Source organism: Mytilus californianus, unplaced genomic scaffold (genome assembly GCF_021869535.1).
Source record: "Mytilus californianus isolate M0D057914Y unplaced genomic scaffold, xbMytCali1.0.p SCAF_3, whole genome shotgun sequence".
Taxonomy (NCBI): domain Eukaryota; kingdom Metazoa; phylum Mollusca; class Bivalvia; order Mytilida; family Mytilidae; genus Mytilus; species Mytilus californianus.
The window spans coordinates 120,605,106-120,630,874 of record NW_026262679.1 but is presented as its reverse complement, the minus strand read 5'-3'; the positions used below and the strand labels follow the sequence as shown (position 1 = coordinate 120,630,874).

The 25,769-nt window shown below is 32.2% G+C and overlaps 1 protein-coding gene across 1 annotated transcript; it reads right to left on the bottom strand.

Annotated features, from left to right (window-relative positions):
- Positions 1-1,205: 1,205 nt before the first annotated feature.
- Positions 1,206-25,769, bottom strand: LOC127735996 (glutaredoxin 3-like). The gene is made up of 10 exons (XM_052246495.1): positions 25,621-25,769; positions 20,821-20,935; positions 14,001-14,075; positions 12,629-12,751; positions 11,416-11,500; positions 10,811-10,900; positions 9,608-9,752; positions 3,151-3,261; positions 2,283-2,415; positions 1,206-1,304 (listed from the first exon to the last, which is right to left on the bottom strand). The coding sequence occupies exons 1-10, from the start codon at positions 25,683-25,685 to the stop codon at positions 1,257-1,259; spliced, it is 990 nt and encodes a 329-aa protein (XP_052102455.1). The 5' UTR covers positions 25,686-25,769; the 3' UTR covers positions 1,206-1,256.

Below are 25,769 nucleotides of genomic sequence, written 5' to 3'. Positions count from 1 at the left end.
ATAACACATTTAGCAGAGAAGTGTTATTGGCAATGTTCAGGGCACCAGTAATAATGTGGCCAGCCGGTTTATATATGAATGGGGAGCAAGCATAGGTGCAATCAGTAGGTTCAGTATTGAAGTTGACAATATTGAGATCCTGCAACACATGTGTGTAATTGAAATTTTTAATTGCAATTTGTTTGGTAAAGATATAAGATATAATAGGTAGAGGCTCATCTTTAAAGTCCGGAAGTATTTTCGAGTGAACTGATTTATGATAATGGATATTGCCCAAGTTGATGGCATCGAGACCTTTGATAGCAAAGGAAAGTTTTAGAAAAAAATCTTTCTCCTTTTCATCTTTTCCAATGCAACTGCAACCAGTCTGAAAAGTCTGTGACTGGCAATATCCGAGATGATAGCTGTAAGTTTGTATTGGTTTGCATGGGGTTTGTAACAGTGATTTCAAAACATAAGTTGCACAGAGAATGAAGTTTTGAAAGGGATTGTGAATAAAGCTTTCTGCAATTGTGATGAATCCCCATTGATTTTTGTTTAAATTGCAGAAGGTCCTAAATGATGTATAATGACAATGACCATGACTGCCTCTAGGTCGAGGAGCAGATTTGAAAATATTCATCACATTCACAGGTCAAGATAGAGCAACAGGAAGGACTAGATGGAATACCTATCCCATCAATATTGACATTGCAACCATATGGTGTTGCAGTTTCAAATTCCCTAATCCAGTAACCTTAGGTGTTGCAAGATGAGGATTGTCATTCCTGTTGTATATTTTTTTTTATGATGCAAACTCACACACAAAGGATTGAATGATCATACTGATTAAAATGCTGGTAAACAATGTCATTTGCATTGTTGTTAATGTCTGATCTATGGCCACACACACGTTTATTATGCTTTCCTTTCAGTTCACAGACAAACAACAATCCCCAAAGGTTACACTCTTATCTGTAGACAAGGGTTGTTGATTTACAATTGGTATAGCTTCTGGTACAGTAAGATTTTTTAGTTAAATTCTTAATAAATCGAGCATCTGTTCTTAAATTTTACAAGTTTTGCAGTTTTTGGTTTCACATTTAGAAATGAGACAAGTGTTGTTTAGAGTCATAAACTGTTTATAATTTCATTTCAAAAGAGACTATGTTGCGATTCCCAAACACGGCTTATTAATTTACCTCAATCCACAACAACTTGACAAGTTAATTCATGTTTGTTTAATACAGTAGTATATCAATATAAATTCACATAAGTCATTCTCCTTTCAGTGTTGTTTCTAATTCTCCTGATTCTTTTAATTCCTGAAAAAATAAAATATTTTATAGCAACTAACAATAACATTCTGCAGTAAAAAACTTAGCGTTTTAAGAATAATCCTTAGAGGATGAGTTCATCAAAGGAAAAACAGTTCTTAACTTCTGAATAGCTCTGTAAATTTGTAATTTATGATCAAGAAAGACTATTATAGAACCAATGAAGACATATTGAATGTGTTATAAGAATAATTATCAAAATTATATTCTATTGTAGAAATGATGTCTCCCCAGAGTTATTATAACAATTTAAACTAGGTATGTTTAAAAAGGTAATTCTATTCTGCATGGCTCACTAAACTGATAAATTTTGCTGTTGAAATAATGTCATTTTTTTAACAAAATGAAAGAAACTAACCAGTATATCTTATGTATTTCAGGTCTAGAAAGATATATAATTACAGATTTAAAGCTTTGCAATGTTATTATAATGTATTTAAAACATTTTAACATCCTTTGAAAGCAAATAAACAATCTGATTAATCATTTTTTTTTCTCCTAAAATGCATAATAGCCCAACAATATTTGTTGACTGCATTCATTGTCAAGAGTGCATGTCAGTCTGACATTGGTCACATAGCCTCAATTTTGTGTTCACATAGGGTTGAGTTTTTTTTAGGTCTCTCTCATTAATAATACATGACATGTAAACAAGATTTGGAGCGCAAATTCTAGAACACATATCCTCTGATTTTGCCCTTTTGTCAGAAACATTGATCCTTTTGACAGACCTACAAGTTGATCCTTTTGACAGATATAAACCTTGGTCCTTTTTGACAGATGTAGACCTTGTCCTTTTGAGAGCTGTCATTTTACCATGAAATTAGTTTGTTTGACTGTTCAGTTTAATATTTACTTTGGTTTATAAGAACTGTGTTAGAAAATGAGATACTTCAATGTGTCAATTCTTATTTCAATTTAATTCCCTTTACATGTAATTATTTTTTCTAGATTAAATCAACATACTTTAATAATATCCAATCCACCAATCAGCTCTCCCTTTACGTAGATTTGTGGATATGTTGGCCAGTTAGAGAATTTCTTCAGACCTTGACGTACATCTTCATCAGATAAAATATCAAATGTATCATATGGCACTCTACAAAAATAAAAACACAGTATTTTTCACTCTACAAAAATAAACAAACAACATTATTCAATCTTATCATCTTAAACATAATTGGGAAAAACATGGAAATACTTATAATTCTTATTATTTGTAACATCTTTATTGGACCCAAAATATTTGTAGTTAATGCACTAAATCTTTTTAAGACCCGCGGCCGCCTATGAAATTTTCATCCCGCAAAATCAGTGGAGAAAATTTTATTTTTTCTCACACAATATGTGGACACCTGCGACTGCCTATGAAATTTTCATCCCTTACACTTAGCGGAGAAACAATTCTTTTTCTCTTGCACAATGTGTGGACACCTGCATCTGCCTATGAAATTTTCATCCCGCACAATCAGCGGAGAATTTTTTTTTATCCATTCAAAATATCTTTGACAAATACAGCTTGATCTACAGTAGTTGAGGTAGCGAGGTCATTGATTGATTGGTTGATAGTTGGTTGTTTAACATCCAGTGGCATATATTTCATGCATGTTCAGGATGAGAAGAATTAACAATAAATACGATAAATAGGTCCTGTAATAGGGGCTGTCAGGGATGAAGGTCAGGGAAATTTAGACTGCCACTGTCATGTAACTCTGTGTTTATAATGAGAACATAACGTTACTTGTGTGAAGATGAGAACATAACAATGTCACTCTTTGTTTATAATGAGAAGATAGTCATGTAACTCTGTGTTTATTTTCCCTAATTATCATACCCAATTTCAGAAAGTATTCCAACTGTCTGTTTACTAAAACCACATCTTGGTGTCTCAGTATTTCCTTTCATAAATAACATTACATTTGATCTATTTATAAGTTTCTTCAGCCTGCAAAAAGAAGAACATAAATGACATGTCTGTCAGAAATATTACAATGCCTACAAAAACTGTATCCATGGCACAATATCCCTTTACACACTTGATATATATAAGCCTACAAAAACTATATCCATGGCACAATATCCCTTTACACACTTGATATATTACAATGCCAACAAAAACTGTATCCATGGCACAATATCCCTTTACACACTTGATATATTACAATACCTACAAAACTGTATCCATGGCACAATATCCCTTTACACACTTGATATATTACAATGCCGACAAAAACTGTATCCATGGCACAATACCCCTTTACACACTTGATATATATAAGCCTACAAAAACTATATCCATGGCACAATATCCCTTCACACACTTGATATATTACAATGCCGACAAAAACTGTATCCATGGCACAATATCCCTTTACACACTTGATATATTACAATACCTACAAAACTGTATCCATGGCACAATATCCCTTTACACACTTGATATATTACAATGCCTTCAAAAGCTGTATCCATGGCACAATATCCCTTTACACACTTGATATATTACAATGCCGACAAAAACTGTATCCATGGCACAATACCCCTTTGCACACTTGATATATTACAATGCCTACAAAAAATGTATCCATGGCACAATATCCCTTTACACACTTGATATATTACAATGCCTTCAAAAGCTGTATCCATGGCACAATATCCCTTTACACACTTGATATATTACAATGCTTACAAAAACTGTATCCATGGCACAATATCCCTTTACACACTTGATATATATTACAATGCCTACAAAAACTGTATCCATGGCACAATATCCCTTTACACACTTGATATATTACAATGCCTACAAAAGCTGTATCCATGGCACAATATCACTTTACACACTTGATATATTACAATGCCTACAAAAACTGTATCCATGGCACAATATCCCTTTACACACTTGATATGTTACAATGCATACAAAAACTGTATCCATGGCACAATATCCCTTTAAACACTTGATATGTTACAACTGCTTATCTTAATTTCACAGTTACAGTGAGGCATTTGTCATGGAGCAAAAACTCACACTTAACTGCAAATTCAAGACAGTTTCCAGCACCGGTTTAAGCTAAATTATTTGCTACATGTCGATCATGCTACATCTATGAATAAAACATTACAGCCCCTGAGCAATATCAACTAGGTAATAACTTAACAAGTACAGCCAATGTAAGTCAAGTTGTTTATCAATGTTGAAATGGAATCCCAATTACAACAAACACTAAGATGCTGACACAACTGCAATAGAGTAAAATTAGAGTAACATACAAATACTGTGATACATGTAAGTCAAGTTGATAATCAACATTGAACTTTAACATTGAACAATACTGATTCTTCTGCAGGAGATTCACAATGTGACAAATAATGTCTTGTCATTTATACTTAAAACCAAACTAATATGAAATCCAATATTAAAACTGAAAGCTGAAACAACTGCTAAGACCTAACAAAAATAGTGATTCCCAGCTAAGGATATTTAAAGGATAGTATACTCCATCTCCATATAAAATTTTTGAATTAAGCTATTTAAAAAATTCTATATTAAATATTTATAGTTAAAGTCATATGAAAGTTCAAATCAAAAATAAAAAATTGAACATGTTTTATATACTTGAATGGCTTAGTTTTACTATAAATCAAGTTTACACAAACCTTCTTGTAAAAGAAAATCCTTTATACTATCAAAATGAACTTCGGCCACCGCATAGCTCAAGTGTGAGGAGAAAACCGTGATGACAGAATGTAAACAAATGTGCACTGGTGTTATACGTAATAACTGATTCTTCAAAAACTAATTTGAATCAACAAATCATTTAACAACTGTTAAGAAAAAGTTAAATAACAAATGGGAAGGTGTGGAAAATATAAAAAGCTCGTTCAATTCACTATTTGTCACATGCTCCAAGTGCTCTGTCTTAATTGTTTATCAATGTCACGATCCGGTAGACTTCGGCAACAAACTCGAAAGTTAATTAGATTGCGATAAAAAAAATCACTGAATGAAATATTATTAGTCTATAATACGTAATAGATTTGTAATAAATATAAACAAGCATTCTTAGAGTATTGCATGGCAATACATTGCCCCTACCGGGTAAAAATTCATTATACTGGAACAAAATGCTAACTTGTTCTATAACTTGTCATGGTGTAAACAAAAAGAAAATATCAAGTCAATATCTTCAAGCATGACTAAAAACAGTGTGGAAAACTGAATATATGAGTGAATTTTTTCAAGTCCAAGGACCATAACTCTGCACAAAATTATCAAACCGAAACAAAAATTTGAACTTGATCTGTAACTTGTCATGATAAAACTATTTACCAATTTTCAATCAATATCTTCAAGCATGATGAAAAAAAGTGTGGAAAACCTATAACACTCTAACATTAGATATAATGTAATACAATGTATATCTATTTTCAAATTGCAATCAAAAATAATTAATAGTTCCAAATATTTTTTCTTTCATTTGTCACAAACTAATATAGATTTGTAACTTACCTATAAAATATCAACAACTTTTATCTACACAATGTAATGTAATGAAATATATACCTTAATAAAAATAGATTATTATCTAATTAAAGGATTTCACTTAATAAAAAAATATATATATATATACATGTAGCATTCAGAAAATTAGTTTATACAAAATAACATATAAACCTGCCACAAAATTCCTCAAACAATTTACCAAAGAATGTCTTTTAAAAAATGAGTTATCTCCCTTTGTACAGATTATATGGTTTAACATAGTACTCTAACATTAGTTATGGAGTTTTTTCATGGACCATAACTCTGGACTAAATCATCAGACTGGAACAAAATTCGAACTTGATCTATAACTTGTCATGATAAAACTATATGCCAAATATCAAATCAATATCTTCAAGAACGAAGAAAAAAGTGTGGAAAGCTGAGTTGCCCGACTGACGGATGGACAGACAGACGGATGGACGGACTGAAGGACAGACGGACAGAGTGCAAACCTAAAGTCCCCTTCGACTTCGTCGGTAGGGGACTAATAAACAGCTGCGCCATGAGTGCATGAAACACCCGTCGTCTTATGTGTGAATTTTTATGCAATAATCATAAATAGTTTCTGACATACGGCGCGACATGTGAAAACCACCCTTTTAAAAAAATAAAAATCAATATCTCTAAAATAAAATTTTGAATCAAAACCAAAAAGTATACAGATCTTTAGATTAATATAACTAAGAAGTGTGTAAAATTTTAAGCAACAATCATAAATCGTTTTTGAGATACCACGCGACATGTAAAAAACCCCTCCCCCTTTTTTTACAAAATACTCAATAACTCAAAAATAAATTTTGAATCATCACCAAAAAGTATACAGATCTTAAGATTAATATAACTAAGAAGTGTGTAAAGTTTTAAGCAATAACCATAAATTGTTTTTGAGATACGGCGCGACATGTGAAAAAAAACACACACCTGTTTTAGTTACTAAGTCCCGTAACTCAAAAAGTTTTAATCTTATTTTCACCAAAAAGTATACAGATCGTTTGACCATCATAAGAAACAACTATGTTAAGTTTCATGAAATTTGGATAAGAAAATCCAATAAATTGTTTTTTAAGATACATTAAAATAACCATCCTTATACATTTTTGTAATATCAATAATCATGATAATATGTATAATGATTTTCTGCAAGAAAAAAAAGGACCTAGGTTGAAACTGTACGTGCACCAAGTTTATAGTAAGAGGTATTTAAATAGGGGATCTCTAGAATTTTTATTGAATTATGTATCATGAAACCATTACAGGCATGATGAAATGTCCAAGTCATTTTATTTATTATGTACATATATGAACAATATATTTAAATTCTATGAGAACGAAATAAAAATCTCGTCGAAATTCATGAATCAAATTCACAAGGGGGCATTGCAATCGAATTATAAAATATTTGTATCATTACTCACTAAATAATTAATATAGAAACTGACCAAATTTCCTTAAATAATGTGAATCAATGACTATAAAAATAGAGTCAATGGAGGTGCATCTTGTCAGACAGGTATGAGCACCATAAACTGTATACAAACCTAACAAAAAACAATTGATGTAGTGTATATTTCTTACAATTCCTACAGTTATTTATTCAAAATATTCTCTCTGAACAATTTTTCAAAATATACCAATACAATTCCTTCCCCAGAATTACTCTTACTAAATCAAGCGATTTTTGTATTTTTTTTGTATTAATTTTTTTTTTACTTGATGTTGTAATTTCTTATGGATATCTTAATACATATGTACCATAACTAATTATAAATGGGGAAACATTTCCTGATGGTAATGTTTCACAGACTCCTATTAAGGTGTTTACATTTATTATTAGTATAATATTCATGCACTTGCTTGCAGTGGCAATTCAGATTTCAATTCAAAGACCATATTAAAGGCCTCACTGTGACTTTGAAATGAAGAACAGCAATAAAAGCCCTGTCCCTGCACTTTTAGTTATTTCATGTTTGTGTATCAATTTTGTGCTATGAATGGATACACCATATCCTCACTTTTTCAAATTTTTCATAATTCAAAAAAAAATTTCAACAGGAAAACAGACATCATAAATTGGACAAAATTGTTCACTAGACTTTATCTCAAATAGAAGGATTTAATGTGTCATTCCATCTGTAGGTATTTTACAAAAGATGTGACAGTTTATTATTTAGGTTGTGGTATTTCACAATCACTTTAAATCATAAGATGACTTTTGAAAATTCTTTTTTACGAACAACAAAAGAAACCACTGAAACCAAGCAATGACTAATTACCTTTTTTAGATTTTTAGAAGGCAATTTTTTTTTTCCGCAACCTATTTGGAGTATATTTCACAACTTGTGGAATTTGTTAGAAAACTTGATGTTATGGAGATAATGTTTATATGTGTAACCTTCCATTAATATAGAAGTTTACTTTTACAGGGTTGCAGATTTTGGAATACATTCAAGAAGTTATACAGTAGTTATCAGCATCTAAATTGTTGATATAATATTTCTTTTTTTCTTGCCGTACATTTTAGTGTAAAGTTGTAAATAGAACTTATGCATTGAAAAATTATGTATTTATACATATATTTATTAAAGTTATGTTTACCGATATGTAAACATTACCACGTGTATTGTTTATAATTGATACACATGTTGAATGTTATTTAATAGGTTAAATGTTTTTCATTGGTTGAGTTAGAACTAACCATGATATTTGAATAAGATCAATTCAAATATTTCGTGCTATACTTTGGCAGTTGTGTGAAATTAAGATATTGTCAGTCGAGGTTCGCTTTTGGTGCAGTAAAGTTTCCCACCCTCCCGCCCGACAAAATGTATTTTTCTTGTGTGTTATTTTTTATTTATATGAGTAATAATGTGTATAAGAATTGAATCTTTAATTTGATTCATAATTTGCATTTGCTTACATAATGAAAATTGTTTTTATTCTTGTTGATTGGTTTTTGTGTTTGTTACCTGCAGCGATCTAGGCAGACAGTAGCTGATGAACTTTCGTTTGCATTTGTCTTTAATAAAATTAAAGCTTTGCTGCACTCTCTCAGGCGAGCTGATCCCATACAAAGGCACTGAGTTTATTTTGTAAATAATTTATGTTCGTTTGAATTTATGAATTACAACATAATTTAAGAAGTCTTTATATCTTTCAACAGTAAGAGCTACAGGCGTGATATACTAATTCAGTAAAAATAGATCTTCCTTCAAAGATCTGACAATTTACAGGCCTTTCACAAATACTGACGATTTTGATTAAATTTTATGATAAGACTTAGTGAAACCTGTGAAGGTGTGTTGCAAGTGATAATTTTGAAGCAGCAGTACTCAACCATGCAACAGTGGAGACTACCTTTCTTAGCTGGCCTCCAGTAGAAACAACCACATGTTAACGCTGCTAACCAACTTTTGTGTGGTCTTCTACTTCCTTGTTCAAGTAAGGGTTCATCCTGTTGGTAGCTAGACAGAGCCTATCTCTTTAGGGCAAATGTTCTAGATAGGCAAAGGGAAAGATTTGTGTGCATGTAAACCAGTTTAACCCCAACACATTTTGTGCAAATATCCAGCCAGGCTATCTAGACCTAGTGTTATTTCCTGTTGTCTTGTTTGTACATCTGTCTTTTCTGACAAGCTTGGTGTTGGTGGGTGATGTGGTCTGTTGTCCAATTTTGGGGTTCCGGTTATCTTTTTATGTAGAATTAAATGATTCTGAACAATAGAAATTGTGTTTATAATTGTACCTGTCTTCTAACTTTTCTTGTTGAGGAAGTTGTGATTCTAGTTCTCCAGACTCAACCAATTCTTTAACAATATCCAATCCTCCAATTAACTCTCCATTAGCATATAACTGAGGATACGTAGGCCAATTGGAAAACTTTTTCAAACCTGAAAAATGTCAATACAAAACCAATGACCTTGATCTTTTCATAATTTTTTAGTTCAGGCATGCATAGCATTATTCAGTCTGTAATAACAACTGTCATTTGCTAACTTTAAATAATATGATTTTTTGGTTTATTTCTTTGCAACCATACACTGTATCAGGGCCAACTATCTGAGTTCAATAATAGCGATTGATCAAAGATTGCTCAATGGTACAAATATTACCACATAGAGGAATACTATGAGTCTATATTTTTCCTCTCAGAAGTTGATGATGGGCATGAAAGCTCACATTATTGCAACGTTCAGAAACTTTTTGGAATCTACATAAACTTGAATAAAAACTTTTCAAAACGTGCATTGTCCCACCTTTACAATATATATTTATGTCTCATCGTTTAAAAAAAAATATACTTGCTTCATCACAAAATGCAATTTTAATATCGATTGCCAAAAGGTAACATCTACATATTAATCATGAACAAATTAAATGTTTATTATCTCAGAAGTTGATGATGGGCACCGGAAACTCACATTATTGAAACGTTGAGAAACTTTTTGAAATCTACTTGACTTGAATGAAACTTTTTAAAACGTGCATCATCCCGCCTTTACAATATATAATTATGTCTACCAACAAAAATAAAAATTAAACTTGTTTCATCACAAAATGCAATTATAATATTCATTGCCAAATAGGTAGCACAAACAACAAATTAATCATAAACGAATTTAAATGTAATCTATTTTATTTTTATCAAGGATGCAAACTTAGGTTAATGGACATATTTCTTCAAAATCACTGCTCTATTTGTGTTAACCATTTTCATAAATATATTCTAAGCTTCTAAGTAATACAGATTAATTCAATTCCTTTTCAAAAAATGTTTCACAAACAATGTTAAATCTGTCTTCAAAATGTTTTACAAATGCAGTACAGATTTTATCTCCCTGAACTCCGGTCTGCCCCAAAATCATGAAATAATTTTTCAAAGCATTTTTGGCTTATCCCTGCTGTGTTATTTACTAATGTTAATAGTTTGTATTGACCAATATCATACCTTGTCTGACTTCTTCATCTTGTAGTATATCAAACGTACTGTATTTGATGCCTCTCTCATTAAAAATCTGTGTTATAGTACGACTGAAACCTGTAAACATAAAATTCAAATATATTTTCTCCAAAACCTACAGATACATGTAAAACATATTTATCATTGATTATACTGTCAAAAACTAAGTATGTTTTTCATATTATACAACCAAATTTCAGAAAAAAAAGTTTTATAGAGATCTATCTGGAGTAGAAGATATGGGTACAAACTTTCTGGAAAAAAAAATCCATTTAAAGAACCAAAATGTGATAAATTATTAAAATTTGTGAGACTCAACTATAACTCCTTGTAAAGTGACTTACACACCAGCCAACTTTTGATAATCCCCAAGGGGCTTTTAGTGTGTGACAACAATTTCAAAGATTACAATTTTTTGTGGCATTTTTTGCAAGCGCTGTTTTGTGCTCTAGAAAAATGTCATATCTTTTTTTTATATGGTATACTGATGATGAGCTTATAAGTTTTTTTCTCCTTTTTATTTGCATGATTCTAGTATTTATATTATTGTGTAGAAAAGATGAACATACAGCTAGGAATTACCAGTCACTTACCACATTTTGGCTCTTCAGGCGAACCTTTCATAAACAATAGAACAGGAGCAGAGTTGATCAAATTCTTTAGCCTGGTGTCAAGATCCTAAATCAATATTTAAGTTTTTTTTATTTTAAATCAACAAATTTACAAAAAATACAGTTCAAACAATAAGGCATGATAATTACAGTAAAATCAGATTCATAAATAATATACATATAGATTCTACCACTGCATTTACAGTAAAATCAGATTCATAATATACATTTTTTTATGCACCTGTCCTCAGTCAGGAGCCTGTTGTTCAGTGGTTGTCATTTGTTGATGTGGTTCACAGGTATTTCTCATATCTCATTTTTTATATTGATAAGACCGTTGGTTTTCCTGTTTGAATTGTTTTACACTAGTCATTTTGGGCCCTTTAAAGCTTGCTGTTCGGTGTGAGCCAAGGCTCCATGTCGAAGGCCATACTTTGACCTATAATAGTTAACTTTTTATACATCGTGACTTGGATGGAGAGTTGTCTCATTGGCACTCATACCACATATTCTTATTTATATTGTATAGATATTGCTAACCAAATATTTCTATCCAAGTCATATGTAGAATTTAAAAATAAATTTTATAACAGTTTTTGACTGCAGTGTCCAATTTTAATATGTTTGAAACTCACTTTGAAATCTGTAAAAAAAAAGAACAAAATATTCCAAGATGAATATTTGCTGTAGATGCTTGTTATTGTGGTAACTTTGTAATTAAAGCAATTGCAAATGTTCACAAAAATGACAATAAATTAACACAAGTAAAAAAAAAAAAGGAAAAAAAAGAAATTAAGATGTGATAGCATGAAGGTTCAGCTGGATTTTTAAAATTCCATTTAAGTTTGCGTTTAAGTTCAGAATTACTTATATAGCAATACAGGAATTCTACATAGTATCGACATGAGAGTTTGAATAATTCACCCAGTTGAAAATAAATGGTAATCTTCAAAATAAGTACAGTTAATTTTGTCTGTTGCATGATAGGAGTCGAGTAAATAAACAAAGTACTTTTGATTCTTCTACACTGTACAAGTAATTGTTGATAGACAGATGTTTATAACATGCCATGTTAAATCATCAATATAAGATTTTGTAATTAATGAACTGACTGGAATTCCTACATGTATCAAATATATTTAGGGCATTGCTATTGTAACGTGAAATGAGGTAAAACATATGGCATTTCTATTACCTGTTTCGGGGGTGCTGTTGATTGTTGCGTAATGACACCAGCTGTTGGTAATGACAATAATTTGACTTTCTTTGTCAGTTCTGCAGCATTTGCACCATCTATCCTGTCAACCACCTGATTTTTCTGTAGACAAAGAGAGTGCACCTTTATTTACAATTTAGACACATATATAATATATTAAGGCACTGATCATTCGCTGTTGTAGAGACAAATTTTTTTTTTTTATAAATTTGATTCTAAATTGTTTGTTTCAGTTTGAATAAGTAAATAAAAAAAAAAAAAAAATATTAAAATTTTCCCTGTACCATCTGTCAGTTAATGAATAAGTTTTTTTAGTTTGCTTTATCAAAGGTCTCCAAAAAAAATCCATCCACCCTTTCCAAAAATTGAATCGTTGGTTGCCTATAATTTACAATGACTAACAATTCTTCATGTACTTGTTTGTAACCATGTTATTGGGGGTTAAGTACACTGCATGTGAGCGGAAAATGTCATACCTAAGTATCAACTTCTTGTAGGGCTGCTTAATTTTTAATCTAACCTTTATACATGTGTTTAAAAATTTAAAGCCTTTTTCAGTTTAATTGAATAGTGTGTAACAGAATTGACCAAAGAACATTTTTATAAAAAAATTAGTAATGGATTCTGTGGAACCCTACGTCTTGCCTGCAATGGCTGCTGCCATTGTTAAAGTGCAAATGTTGACTGCCAAACACTTAGTCCAGTTTGAAAATTTAACTATCTCCAGTGGATAAATATTTTTATATTTTCATCAATGGGAAAGAGGGGGGAGGGTAGAATCTATATACATATCACAGATGATGCCCCCGCTTGCATATCATAAAAACAAAAGGTTATAAAGGGACATAACTGAAGAACAGTAAAAGTGAAGCTACCAAACTTTGTACTAGATCAGAGTTTTGTGGTAATAAGTATTGTGTATAAGTTTCATAACATTTGGTTGAGGCAAACTTTAGAGAACAGAAACGAAAAATTCAGCAATTTTTCCATTTGTAAAGGGGCATAACCCTAATACAGTAGAAGTGACGCCACCAAAATTCAAACTTGATCTGTATTTTGTGGTAATAAGCATTGTGTATAATTTTCAGAACATTTGGTTGAGGCAAACTAAAGTTAGATCAGCAATTTTTCCATTTCTAAAGGGGCATAACTCTAGAACGGTTACAGTGACGCCACCAAAATTAAACTTGATCTGTGTTTTGTGATATAAATAAGCATTGTGTATAAGTTTCATAACATTTGGTAGAGGCAAACTATAAGTAAGAGAGCGGAAACCAACTTTGGGACTTACAGACGGACAAGGGTAAAAGTCAATGCCCCCTCCGCTACGACAGGGGCATAAAAAACCTACCTTAAGGAATATAAATGTTGGCACTGCTGCTATCTGATATTTCTCTGACAATTCTGGGATATCCTCTGCTTCCACCTGATAAAACCAAAGAAAAAAATCACAAACCTACAACTTACATGTTCTCTTTACTGTAACAATAATCACAGTCATTTTTACTCATTCATAAATTATTGGCATGATTTTTCCATCAGTACAACTTATGTTGATAGAAAATAGAACAACAAATAAGTCTTATCGTTCCAAAGCATATGAGTTCATTTAGTTATTTGTACAGTTCACTTAATACACTAGCTGTTGTTTAATGTTTTGCAGATATTAGCTTTCTCTGGTTTTTTTCCTTTTGGCACCTGATTTGTCTTAGATTTGCAGTTGCTTATGCCTTTCCATGGTATTTTCAAACTTTTCTTTTAGCATATGTATATACCATACCTTATGTATCCACACAGACATGACCATAAAGGACAAGGTACATTTTGGGGCTTACTTGGCCCTGTAAATTCATCAAAAATAAAAAAATTGCTTGATGTTACTAATCACATTTTTTAAGGATCAGAAGAAAGGCTTTTCAGAAAATGGGAATATTAGCCAAGCCTTGATGACACAATTTGACTGTCTTAGAAGTGACATCATTAGCAAGATTTGGTCTGATTTTTTTTACTAAAATGGACTAACTATAAGTAAAGAACATATTGGTTAAATTAAATGTAACATAGGGCAAAAGCGTGGCCTAAAATAGTTGTTTGCCAGTGACTACAGAAACACAAAATATACTTACTGTTTATGAAATATTTTTGGGTGACGGTTATGCTCTACATGTGTACATATTATTTCCAAGCATGTACAAGTCAAATAGACAAGATTTTGAATAATTTTTGCCATTTTAATGAATTTCATGGCTGTATGACTCATGAAAAGGGTATGTATTTCTTTAACCAAAATAGCATTGTTTTATTAAAGTAAATACATTAAACATTTGAGATTCAGAAAATCAGACAGTTTAAAATATATTTGATTTTAGGCCTAAATTGGTCCAAAACCAATAAACTGCTTCGCTGAGCGCAGCTGGATACGCCCGCAGAGGTCCAACCCTGAACAGTTGGGGCAAAAATGGATACAATATTCAAGCTTGATACAGGTCTGAATTTGGATTGTAATTAAATATTTGACATATTACAGGTTTCTGAATAAATGTAGTCAAAGAACTTGAAATTTGTTATATGAATTGAATTTATATTCAATTAAAGATTTCTTGCTGTTGTGCAATACACTGTGCTGTTGCGCAATACTTAGTAAATCTGCTGTCAGACTATAAACAAATAAAGTTCAATTAATTCTCAATGTCATATTAGAAATTTATGAAAATCAAAAGGGAGCTTACATCAATAGATATAAACAATTCACCAAAGTTTCATGAGAATTGCTGACAGCATTTTTGAGTTATTGTCCGAAAACTGGAAAATCCCCCCTTTTTTAATGAATAAAACCCCATAACTCAGAAATGGAAAATGTAAAATTTATAAAATTCTAAAGGGAGCTTACTTAAATAGATATAAACAATTCACCATAGTTTCATACGAACTGCTGTAAGCATTTTTGAGTTTTTGTCAGAAAACTGGAAAATCCCCCTTTTTTATGAATAAAACCCTGTAACTCGGAAACGTAAAATCTAAAGTTTATAAAAATTCAAAGGGAGCTCATGTAAATAGATATAAACAATTCACCACAATTTCTTGAAAGTTGGTGAAAGCATTCTTGAGTTATTGTCCGAAAACTGGAAAATCCCCCTTTTTTTAATGAATAAAACCTCATAAGTCAGAAACTCGAAATTTTAAATTTATAAAAACCGAAAGGGAGCTCACGTCAATAGATATAAACAATTCACCAAAGTTTTATGCAAATTGGTTAAAGCGTTTTTGAGTTAGTGTCCGACATGTTGACGACGGACGGACAGACGGACGGACGGACGGACGGACGGACAGACGGACAGAGGTATTCCATAATACCTCCCGTAAACGGGCGTATAAAAATCTTTGAACTTATAAAAACAAGATGTGGTATAACTGAGGCAACTCTCCACCAGATTTTTTGACGTAGAAGCTAGCAACTATAGGTCACTGTACGGCCTTTAACAAGGAGCAAAACCCATACCACCATTGACCACGTAGCTATTTTCATTATTTATGGTAAATATTGGAAACAACAAACTAAAGGCTCCCAGGAGTCTGAATTCCTCACCTGGTGGCTGGCACAAATCAGAAACGTGAGAAACAATGCTTTCTGAAGCAATAATATCAATAAGAACATTGCTACATTGTTTTTTCCACATTTCACTCTATCTGAACAATACAAATCTTTAAAAAAAAATGTGTTTCAAGAGCAATAACTCTAATCAGACAATTTCAAACAAGATTTAGGTACAAAATGTGGATCTTGATAATTTTTGCAATTTATAATAACACTTATAACATGTATAACAAGATACTCCAAGGATGACTGTGGCCAAGTTTGGTTCCAATTGGCCCAGTAGTTTCAGAAGAGAAGATTTTTGTAAAAGTTAACGTACGACAACATTAGCAGACCATGGACGCCAAGTGATAAGAATAGAAAAAGGATATTTCAGGTAAACATCAATTATTCAACTACCAAATATCAAATTCACCAAAATGAAATTTGACATCTATAGCTACATGTATAGTTCTATATACAGTTTTCAGTAATGGATCATTGAAACAATGGCATGCTCAAAACTGCTCTACATACAAACACTTTTTTAACAAATTTAACACAGATGACCAAAAATCTGGTATAAACACAAAATTTTAAGTAAAATAATTATATAATACAAGAGTGCACACGCTGAAATGCCTTCTTTTAATACTAGCCATTGATATTATGTTGATAGTCCTAAATATAAAGCTTTACTACAACTATCACATAAACTAAACATGATCCAAGAAAATGAGGTCAAGGTCAGATAAACCTAACTGGAAATACATATACACTTTACAATCATTCCATACACCAAGTATGCTTCAAATATAGTTGACCTATTGCACATCTAAGAAACAATCTTAACCAGGTAAACTTAACATTGATCAATGAACATGAAAATGAGCCCAAGGTCAGATGAACCCTGCCATACAGACATGTTCACCTTACAATCATTACATGCTTTTAATATAGTTGACCAATTGCATATAGTATCTAAGAAACAAACTTAACCAGGAAAACTTAAGATTGACCAATGAACCATAAAAATGAGGTCACAGTCAGATGATAATTACCAGACAGACATATACACCTTACAATCATTCCATACACCAAATATAGTTGACCTATAACTTATAGTATTAGAAAAACAGACCACAAAAAAAACAAAACTTAACATTGAGCAATGAACCGTAAAAATGAGGTCACGGTCAAATAAAACATGCCAGACTGACATGTACATGGTTAAATATTTTCATATACCAAATATAGTTGACCTATTGCATACAGTATTAGAAAAACAGACCAAAACACAATAAAATGCTCCGCAGGGCGCAGCTTGATACGACCGCAGAGGTCGAACCCTGAACAGTTGGGGCAAGTATGGATACAACATTCAAGCTTGATACAGCTTTGCATTTGGATTGTGATTAAATATTTGACACAGCAAAGGTTTCTGACACAGAATGAATGTGGTCTAAGAACTTAAAAATTTTAAATTGGACATTCACCTATTATGGTCCAATATCCAAAAACTAAATACATGGTTAGATTCAGCATATCAAAGAACCCCAAGAATTCAATTTTTGATGAAATCAAACAAAGTTTAATTTTGGACCCTTTTGACCTCAATGTGGGCAAAGTTGATAACGGGGCCCAAAAATCAAAAATCTAAATACATGGTTAGATTCAGCATATCAAAGAACCCCATATATTCAATTTTTGTTGAAATCAAACAAAGTTTAATTTTGGACCCCGATTTGGACCAACTTGAGAACTGGGCCCATAATCAAAAATCTAAATACATGTTTAGATTCAGCATATCAAAGAACCCTAAGAATTCAATTTTTGTTAAAATCAAACTAAGTTTAATTTTGGACCCTTTGGACATTAATGTAGACCAATTTGAAAACGGAACCAAAAATTAAGAATCTAAATACACGGTTAGATTCGGCATATCAAAGAACCCCAATAATTCAATTTTTGATGAAATCAAACAAAGTTTAATTTTGGACCCTTTGGACCTCAATGTGGACCAATTTAAAAACGGGGCCCAAAATCCAAAAACTAAATACACGGTTAGATTCAGCATATTAAAGAACCCCAAGAATTCAAGAATAAAACCCCATTGAAATTGGTCAAGAAATAAGCAATTTATACGAAGTATCTTCTTTTGCACAATACTGTGCAATTAAATATTTCTTGCTATTGTGCAATACTGTACAATTGACAATTTCTTGCTATTGCGCAATATTGTGCTATTTGATATTTCTTGCTATTGCGCAATACTGTGCAATTGAAGATTTCTTGCTATTGCGCAATACTGTGCAATTGAAGATTTCTTGCTATTGTGGAATACTGTGCAATTGAAAATTTCTTGCTATTGCACAATACTTATTATATAATAATTTACACATCCTGTTTGGTGTGTATCTCCTACCATATCATTATTATTTGCTTTTAAATATAAATCAGAAATAACCAACTTAAAATGGAAAATTTTAAAAGAAAAAAAAAAGGTAAAAAAGAAAAAAAAGGAAAAAAAAAAAAATCCCCCCCCCAATTTTTTGAACCCCCTTATGATTCATCACCCCCAAACTTAATCCCAGCCTTCCCTTTGTGGTATGGTACCTTGCAGTACAATTTCAGAGAGATCCATACACTTGAACACAAGTTATTGTCTGGAAACTAGGAAAATGTCTTTTTTTGCCCCTTTTTGGCCCCAAATTCCTAAACGTTTAGGGCAATTACCCCCAAACTCAAACCCAGCTTTCCCTTTGTGATATGGAACCTTGTAGTACAATTTCAGAAAGATCCATACACTTACACACAAGTTATTGTCCTGAAACTAGAAAAATGCTTGTTTTTTGCCCCTTTTTGGCCCCTAATTCCTAAAATATTGAGGCAATTACCCCCATCATCAATCCCAGCCTTCTCTTTGTGGTATGGTACATTGCAGTACAATTTCAGAGAGATCCATACACTTGAACACAAGTTATTGTCTGGAAACTAGAAAAATGCTTATTTTTGGCCCCTTTTTGGCCCCCAATTCCTAACCGTTTCGGCTATTACCCCCAAACTCAATTCCAGCTTTCCTTTTGTGATATGGAACCTTGTAGTACAATTTCAGAAAGATCCATACACTTACACACAAGTTATTGTCATGAAACTAGAAAAATGCTTGTTTTTTGCCCCTTTTTTGCCCCCTAATTCCTAAAATTTTGAGGCAATTACCCCCAAAATCAATCCCAGCATTACTTTTGTGATATGGAACCTTGTGGTACAATGTCAGAGAGATCCATACACTAACACACAAGTTATGTCTGGAAGTTACAAAAATGCTTATTTTTGGCCCCTTTTTGGCCCCTAATTCCTTTACTGTTGGTACCATAACCCCCAAAATCAATCCCAACCTTCCTTTTGTGGTATTGAACCTTGTGGTAAAATTTCATAGAGATCCATTCACTTAAACTAAAGTTAGAGTGCGAAAACCAATGTGTCTTCGGACAACGCCAGATGACGACGACGACGCCAACGTCATACCAATATACGACCACAAAAATTTTTTTGCGGTCGTATAAAAACTTAACTTTAACCACTGAACCATGAAAATGAGGTCAAGTTTGGATGACACCTGCCAGTTGGACATGTACACCTTACAATCATTCCATACACCAAATATAGTAGACCTACATGTATTGCTTATATTATCTGAGATATGGACTTGACCACGAAAGCTTAACCTTGTTCACTGATCCATGAAATGAGGTCGAGGTCAAGTGAAAACTGTCTGAGGGGCATGAGGACCTTGTAAGGTATGCACATACCAAATATAGTAATCCTATTACTCATAATAAGATTACAAAAAATCTGAACTTTTTTTTCAAGTACTGTTAATTTAGAAATTATTGCGATGTTTTTATTAATGCGAATAATGCGACTGGGTGACCATCGCAATAATAAGAACTCGCATTCTGATGTCTGCTACATATATCTGTATGCAGATTTTCATGATATCGCAATAATCAATCTCACATTTTTGTCCATTCTTTAAAAATTGCAATAATAAATGCACGCAATAATTTCTGAATTTACAGTAGTCAATTAATGCAATGAACCATGAAAATGAGGTCAAGGACAATGGACATATCATAACATAAGGCATCTATATACAAAGTATGAAGGATCCAGGTCTTTTACCTTCTGAAATATTAAGCTTTTAAAAAGTTTGTTAACGCTGACGCCGGATCACTATCCCTATGTCGAGCTTCAGGCTAGACAAAAATGAAAAGTCAATGAAATCCCTTTATACAATTGTAAGTTCCTAACTTTAGACAAGTACATAATCTTGTGGGAAGGCTAAATAAGACTATGGATACTCTGTCCTTCCTGTAACCATTTATTTGACAATTATTCTAATTTCATGAATTACACCAACATATATGTCTTACTTACTTCAACATTCAATTTCAAAGTGACACGATAATCAAATAAAACATTATCAAATGCATCTACATTGTATCTCTACAATCTTTAATTAAGAGAAGCAAGAGTAAAAATGTATGGTGATAGCAGCTGAACATATTCTTTTTTAAAGTAAATAAAGTTGTACCTTCATGAAAACAACATTGACAAATTCTGTTTCTTTGGAAAGTTCCTCTAGAACCTCGTTCATCTGTTTACACTGTGGGGCCCATACAGCTGAGAAATGGACGACTACCAGCTGACTACAAGTTTAAAGAAACTTCAGATCATATATAAATATACCATGTGTATAAATATCATGAATACAAAAACTAAAATATTTTTAAAATTAGCTCAAACTTCACATCAAGGAAAATAATTTCCGGAAATGTTCTATAAAAAAAAAAATACAGATATTTGTCATGTTTGTGCAGTTTGAGTCATCTCCCTTGTCCTATGAAGCTTTTTTGGTAGACATTTGCTGTCTTTAAATATCTACATGTACCACTAGTACCAATCGAAATGTGGAATTTAATGGTATTTTTTTCTTTTTTTTTCTCTCAGAAGTTCCTTTCCCTAAGAAAAAGAATAAGTTTATTGTTAGAATGGTCATCATTTTTATTAAACAATGTTAAACACAATAAACTAAGCAACTGTATGAAAAATAAAATGCTCCGCTGGGGCCCAGCTTGATACGACCGCATAGGTCGTACCCTGAACAGTTGGGGCAAGTATGGACACAACATTCAAGCTTGATACAGCACTGAATTTGGATTGTAATTAAATATTTGACACAGCATAGGTTTCTGACACAGAATGAAAGTGGTCTAAGAACTAAAAAATTTTAATTTACCTATTCAAACCATATCATTATTATTTGCTTTTATATATAAATCAGAAATAACCAATTTAAAATGGAAAATTTTAAAGAAAAAAAAAATCCCACCCCCCCAAATTTTTTGAACCACCTTATGATTCATCACCCCCAAACTCAATCCCAGCCTTCCCTTTGTGGTATGGTACCTTGCAGCACAATTTCACAGAGATCCATACACTTGCATTGAACACAAGTTATTGTCTGGAAACTAGAAAAATGCTTGTTTTTTGGCCCCAAATTCCTAAACGTTTAGGGCAATTACCCCCAAACTCAATTCCAGCTTTCCCTTTGTGATATGGAACCTTGCAGTACAATGTCAGAGAGATCCATACACTTACACACAAGTTATTGTCCTGAAACTAGAAAAATGTTTGTTTTTTGCCCCTTTTTGGCCCCCAATTCCTAAAATTTGGAGGCAATTACCCCCAAAATCAATCCCAGCATTCCCTTTGTGATATGGAACCTTGTGGTACAATGTCAGAGTGATCCATACACTAACACACAAGTTATGTCTGGAAGTTACAAAAATGCTTATTTTTGGCCCCTTTTTGGCCCCTAATTCCTTAACTGTTGGAACCATAACCCCCAAAATCAATCTCCACCTTCCTTTTGTGGAATTGAACCTTATGGTAAAATTTCATTGAGATCCATTTACTTAAACTAAAGTTAGAGTGCGAAAACTAATGTGTCTTCGGACGACGACGACGACGCCAACGATGCCACTTCAAACCAATATACGGCCACAAAAATTTTTTGGCGGTCGTATAAAAACTAGGTGCCTACGAGTCTGGTCATGAAATATCCCAATACCAACATGTGAAATGTCCCGATACCAACATGTGAAATGTCCCAATACCAACATGTGAAATGTCCCAATATCAACATGTGAAATGTCCCGATACCAACATGTGAAATGTTCCGATACCAACATGTGAAATGGACATAATGGAAACCAACATGTGAAATTAACATAATGGATACCATCATGTCAAATGAATATAATGGTGCAGAATTGTCTTTTAAGCAGGGTGTTGAAGTGTCCATTTACCAGGAATGGTGTCAAATCCTTATAGTTATTGTTACCATTGTTAACCCCTTTTTGATCAATTACAAATGACTTGTTACTGACCAATCATTTGTACTAGATTTTGACCTTAGTGAAATCTTAACCGAAAGTTGCAACTTTTAACATGATTAACCTTTTTTATATATCCGAAATTAAAACTTTTGATACTGGAAATTTTTATCCCATTTTGATCTCAAACTCGTTATAATCAGTCTATGTCAAAATAAACTGCTTCGCCGAGCGCAGCTCGATACGAAAGCAGAGTTCCAACCCTTAATAGTTGGGACAAAAATGGACACAATATTCAAGCTTGATACAGGTCTGAATTTGGAATGTAATTAAATATTTGACACATTATAGGTTTCTGACACAGAATAAATGTAGTCAAAGAACTTGAAATTGGTTATATGATAATCAGATTTGAATTTATATTCAATTGAAGATTTCTTGCTGTTGTGCAATACACTGTGCTGTTGCGTAATACTTAGTACATGTAAATCTGTTTTCAGACTATATAAAAAGAATTAGCAAAATAGCAAAATAAATTGTGACCCTCAATTTTTCTTTGGAAAATTAACAATTTCTTAAATCTTGGAGAAAATAAATTGCACCCCCCCAAAAAAAAAATTTTGTTTACCCCCCACACCCCACCCACAAAAAAAATATTTGAAGAAATTTTCTTTTTGTAAAATGTATGTGGTACAATTTAAGAGACATCCATACACTTAAACACAAGTAAACTGAAAACTAGAAAAATGCTTGTTTTAGACCCTTTTTGGTCCCTTATTCCTGAAAGGTTTGGGCAATTACCCCCAAAATGTATCCCAACCTTCTACTTGTGGTATTGAACCTTGCGGGACAATTTCAGAGCAATCAAAATACTTATACACAAGTTATTGTCCTGAAACTAGAAAAATGCTCGTTTTGGGTACCCTTTTTAGCCCCTAATTCCTAAACAGTTGGAACCATCAGCCCCAAAAACAATCCCAACCTTCCTTTTGTGGTATTGAACCTTTTGGTTAAATTTCATAGAGATCCATACACTTAAACTAAAGTTATTGTCCGGAAACCAAATGTCTTCGGCAGACGACGAAGTGATAGCAATATACGATTTTGCGATCGTATAAAAAACACCAGCACAACATAACCCAATTGGATGTATGAGGTCAAAAGTTAAGTGTCACAGATTACCCCTAAAATAGTCTATACATGTTAAGGCTATATATATTCCCCCCTTTACTGGCTATCTCAGACGTTCCCGTAAAATTTTTACTTCTTAAGAGAAAATTTCTGATGCAACAATGTAAAAAGGGTTGTTGTATGACTTCAATATTGTCTGGGTTCCTGAGACAATAATCTCAATACCGTAAGCAGACTTCCAATTCAAATATAGCATCAGGTCTCAAGCACTGAATTTGATAAAATACTTGAAGATGTAAATAATAATATACTTATATAAGTAAATTTTTTATATTCATATTTTCGTATAAGGTTTGAATAATATCCCCTTAATTTTCTCAAAAAATTTACTTGTATAAGTAATTTTTTTTTACAATCCCTAAAATTCTCAAGTTTTGGGATTTAAAAACATGCCTTAAACAATTTTTCTCTGGTTAACTCATAATTTTTTATTAGAGTTCAACGTTAACGTTTCATCTCATTAATTCAACAAAGAAACTAATTGCGCAAAGATCTTAAGTAATTGTGCAAGGCCTTCAAAAATTGCCCCTTGGGGGCTTGTAAATGAGCAGTGTTTTGAAGATAACAGACAAATGAGATTGTCATTGTCCATGAAATTACACTTCAATGATTAGTAAAGACATCTGCAAAGGACAGACAATTTAAAATTCTATAAGAGTAGTCCTGAGAAATTCAAGAAAAAAAGATAGTATGATTTTTTTACTTGCACAAGTAAAAAAATCTGAACGTCTAAGGGACATAACTAAGCCATTAAAATAGTTTACCTATACAAGTAAATAAAATACACTTGTATAAGTATCTTAAAAATTTACTTATATAAGTATATTAATATTTACTCCTTCAAGTAAATAAAAATAACTTGTACAAGTAGTACCCCTGACTGTCTAGGTTAGTAATGTAAATACCTTTCGTGGTTCCTCTAGTGTCGAGGAAAGGATGTCCTAATAAAATGATGCCCTATCCGAGTGTCATCGATGTAAATTTGGAATTAACACAATACATTTCGAGAAAAACTCAAAAAATGGGGACAATGTTAACCAATCCATATTTGAATGGAAGTGCTGGTGACCTGGTGTTATTTTGAAGGGAAGCTTGTGAAATCGAAATTATTTTTCCAGGATTCCAGGTTAGACTTCAATAGTCATGATAGTTCAAGTGTCATGGAAATAATTAATATGATTACTCATATTGATGTCATACAGCTTTAATTTTTACTATACTTCTAATTGTGGCAACCTCACACAGGCATGCACCGGAAATTAATCTTTATATGAAATTTAATGTTTTCCAAAACCTAAAGAAGAAGAAGATGAAAAAAATTATATTTCCCAAATAGTGATAAGGTCTATTCTTTTTTTATTTTTTTCTTCAATGAATATACAATAAACAATCAAGCAGGCTGATGATTATTCAATGTTGCATGTTTGGCCTATTTAAATTCACTATTTACAAAAAATACAACAAAGTATTACTGTGAGTCTTATATTTCCAATCAGCTGTTGGTAGACGAAATTATTAAGGTTGACATACTTAGGGAGGCCTGCTACAAATGATTGGGACAACAATATCAAATATGCGAGTTAAGTACCTTATGTCTGTATGTTATATTAAGGTATATAGGATTTTTTTTTCAGAGACAATTGCCTGTGTTATGTTTATCTAGTACAGATTTATTGGGCTCCATTTATTGTGTAATATTGAACATGTTAAAAAGCAGTGTATTTTAATTTTCCTTACATTATGAAATTTACATGGTTCAATTACTATACTTCATAATGTGTCAGATTTACAATGTATAAGTGTACCTGTCTGATTTATCAAGTAATTCATTAAATTCTTTGACTGAAGATGTTTCCCGAACTTTTGCCATTTTTCCTATGTAATTTTACGATCTGGTATCCTGATGTAACGATACAGCTTTGAGTTAGCAGTATGAGAATATTTCTTACAGGGA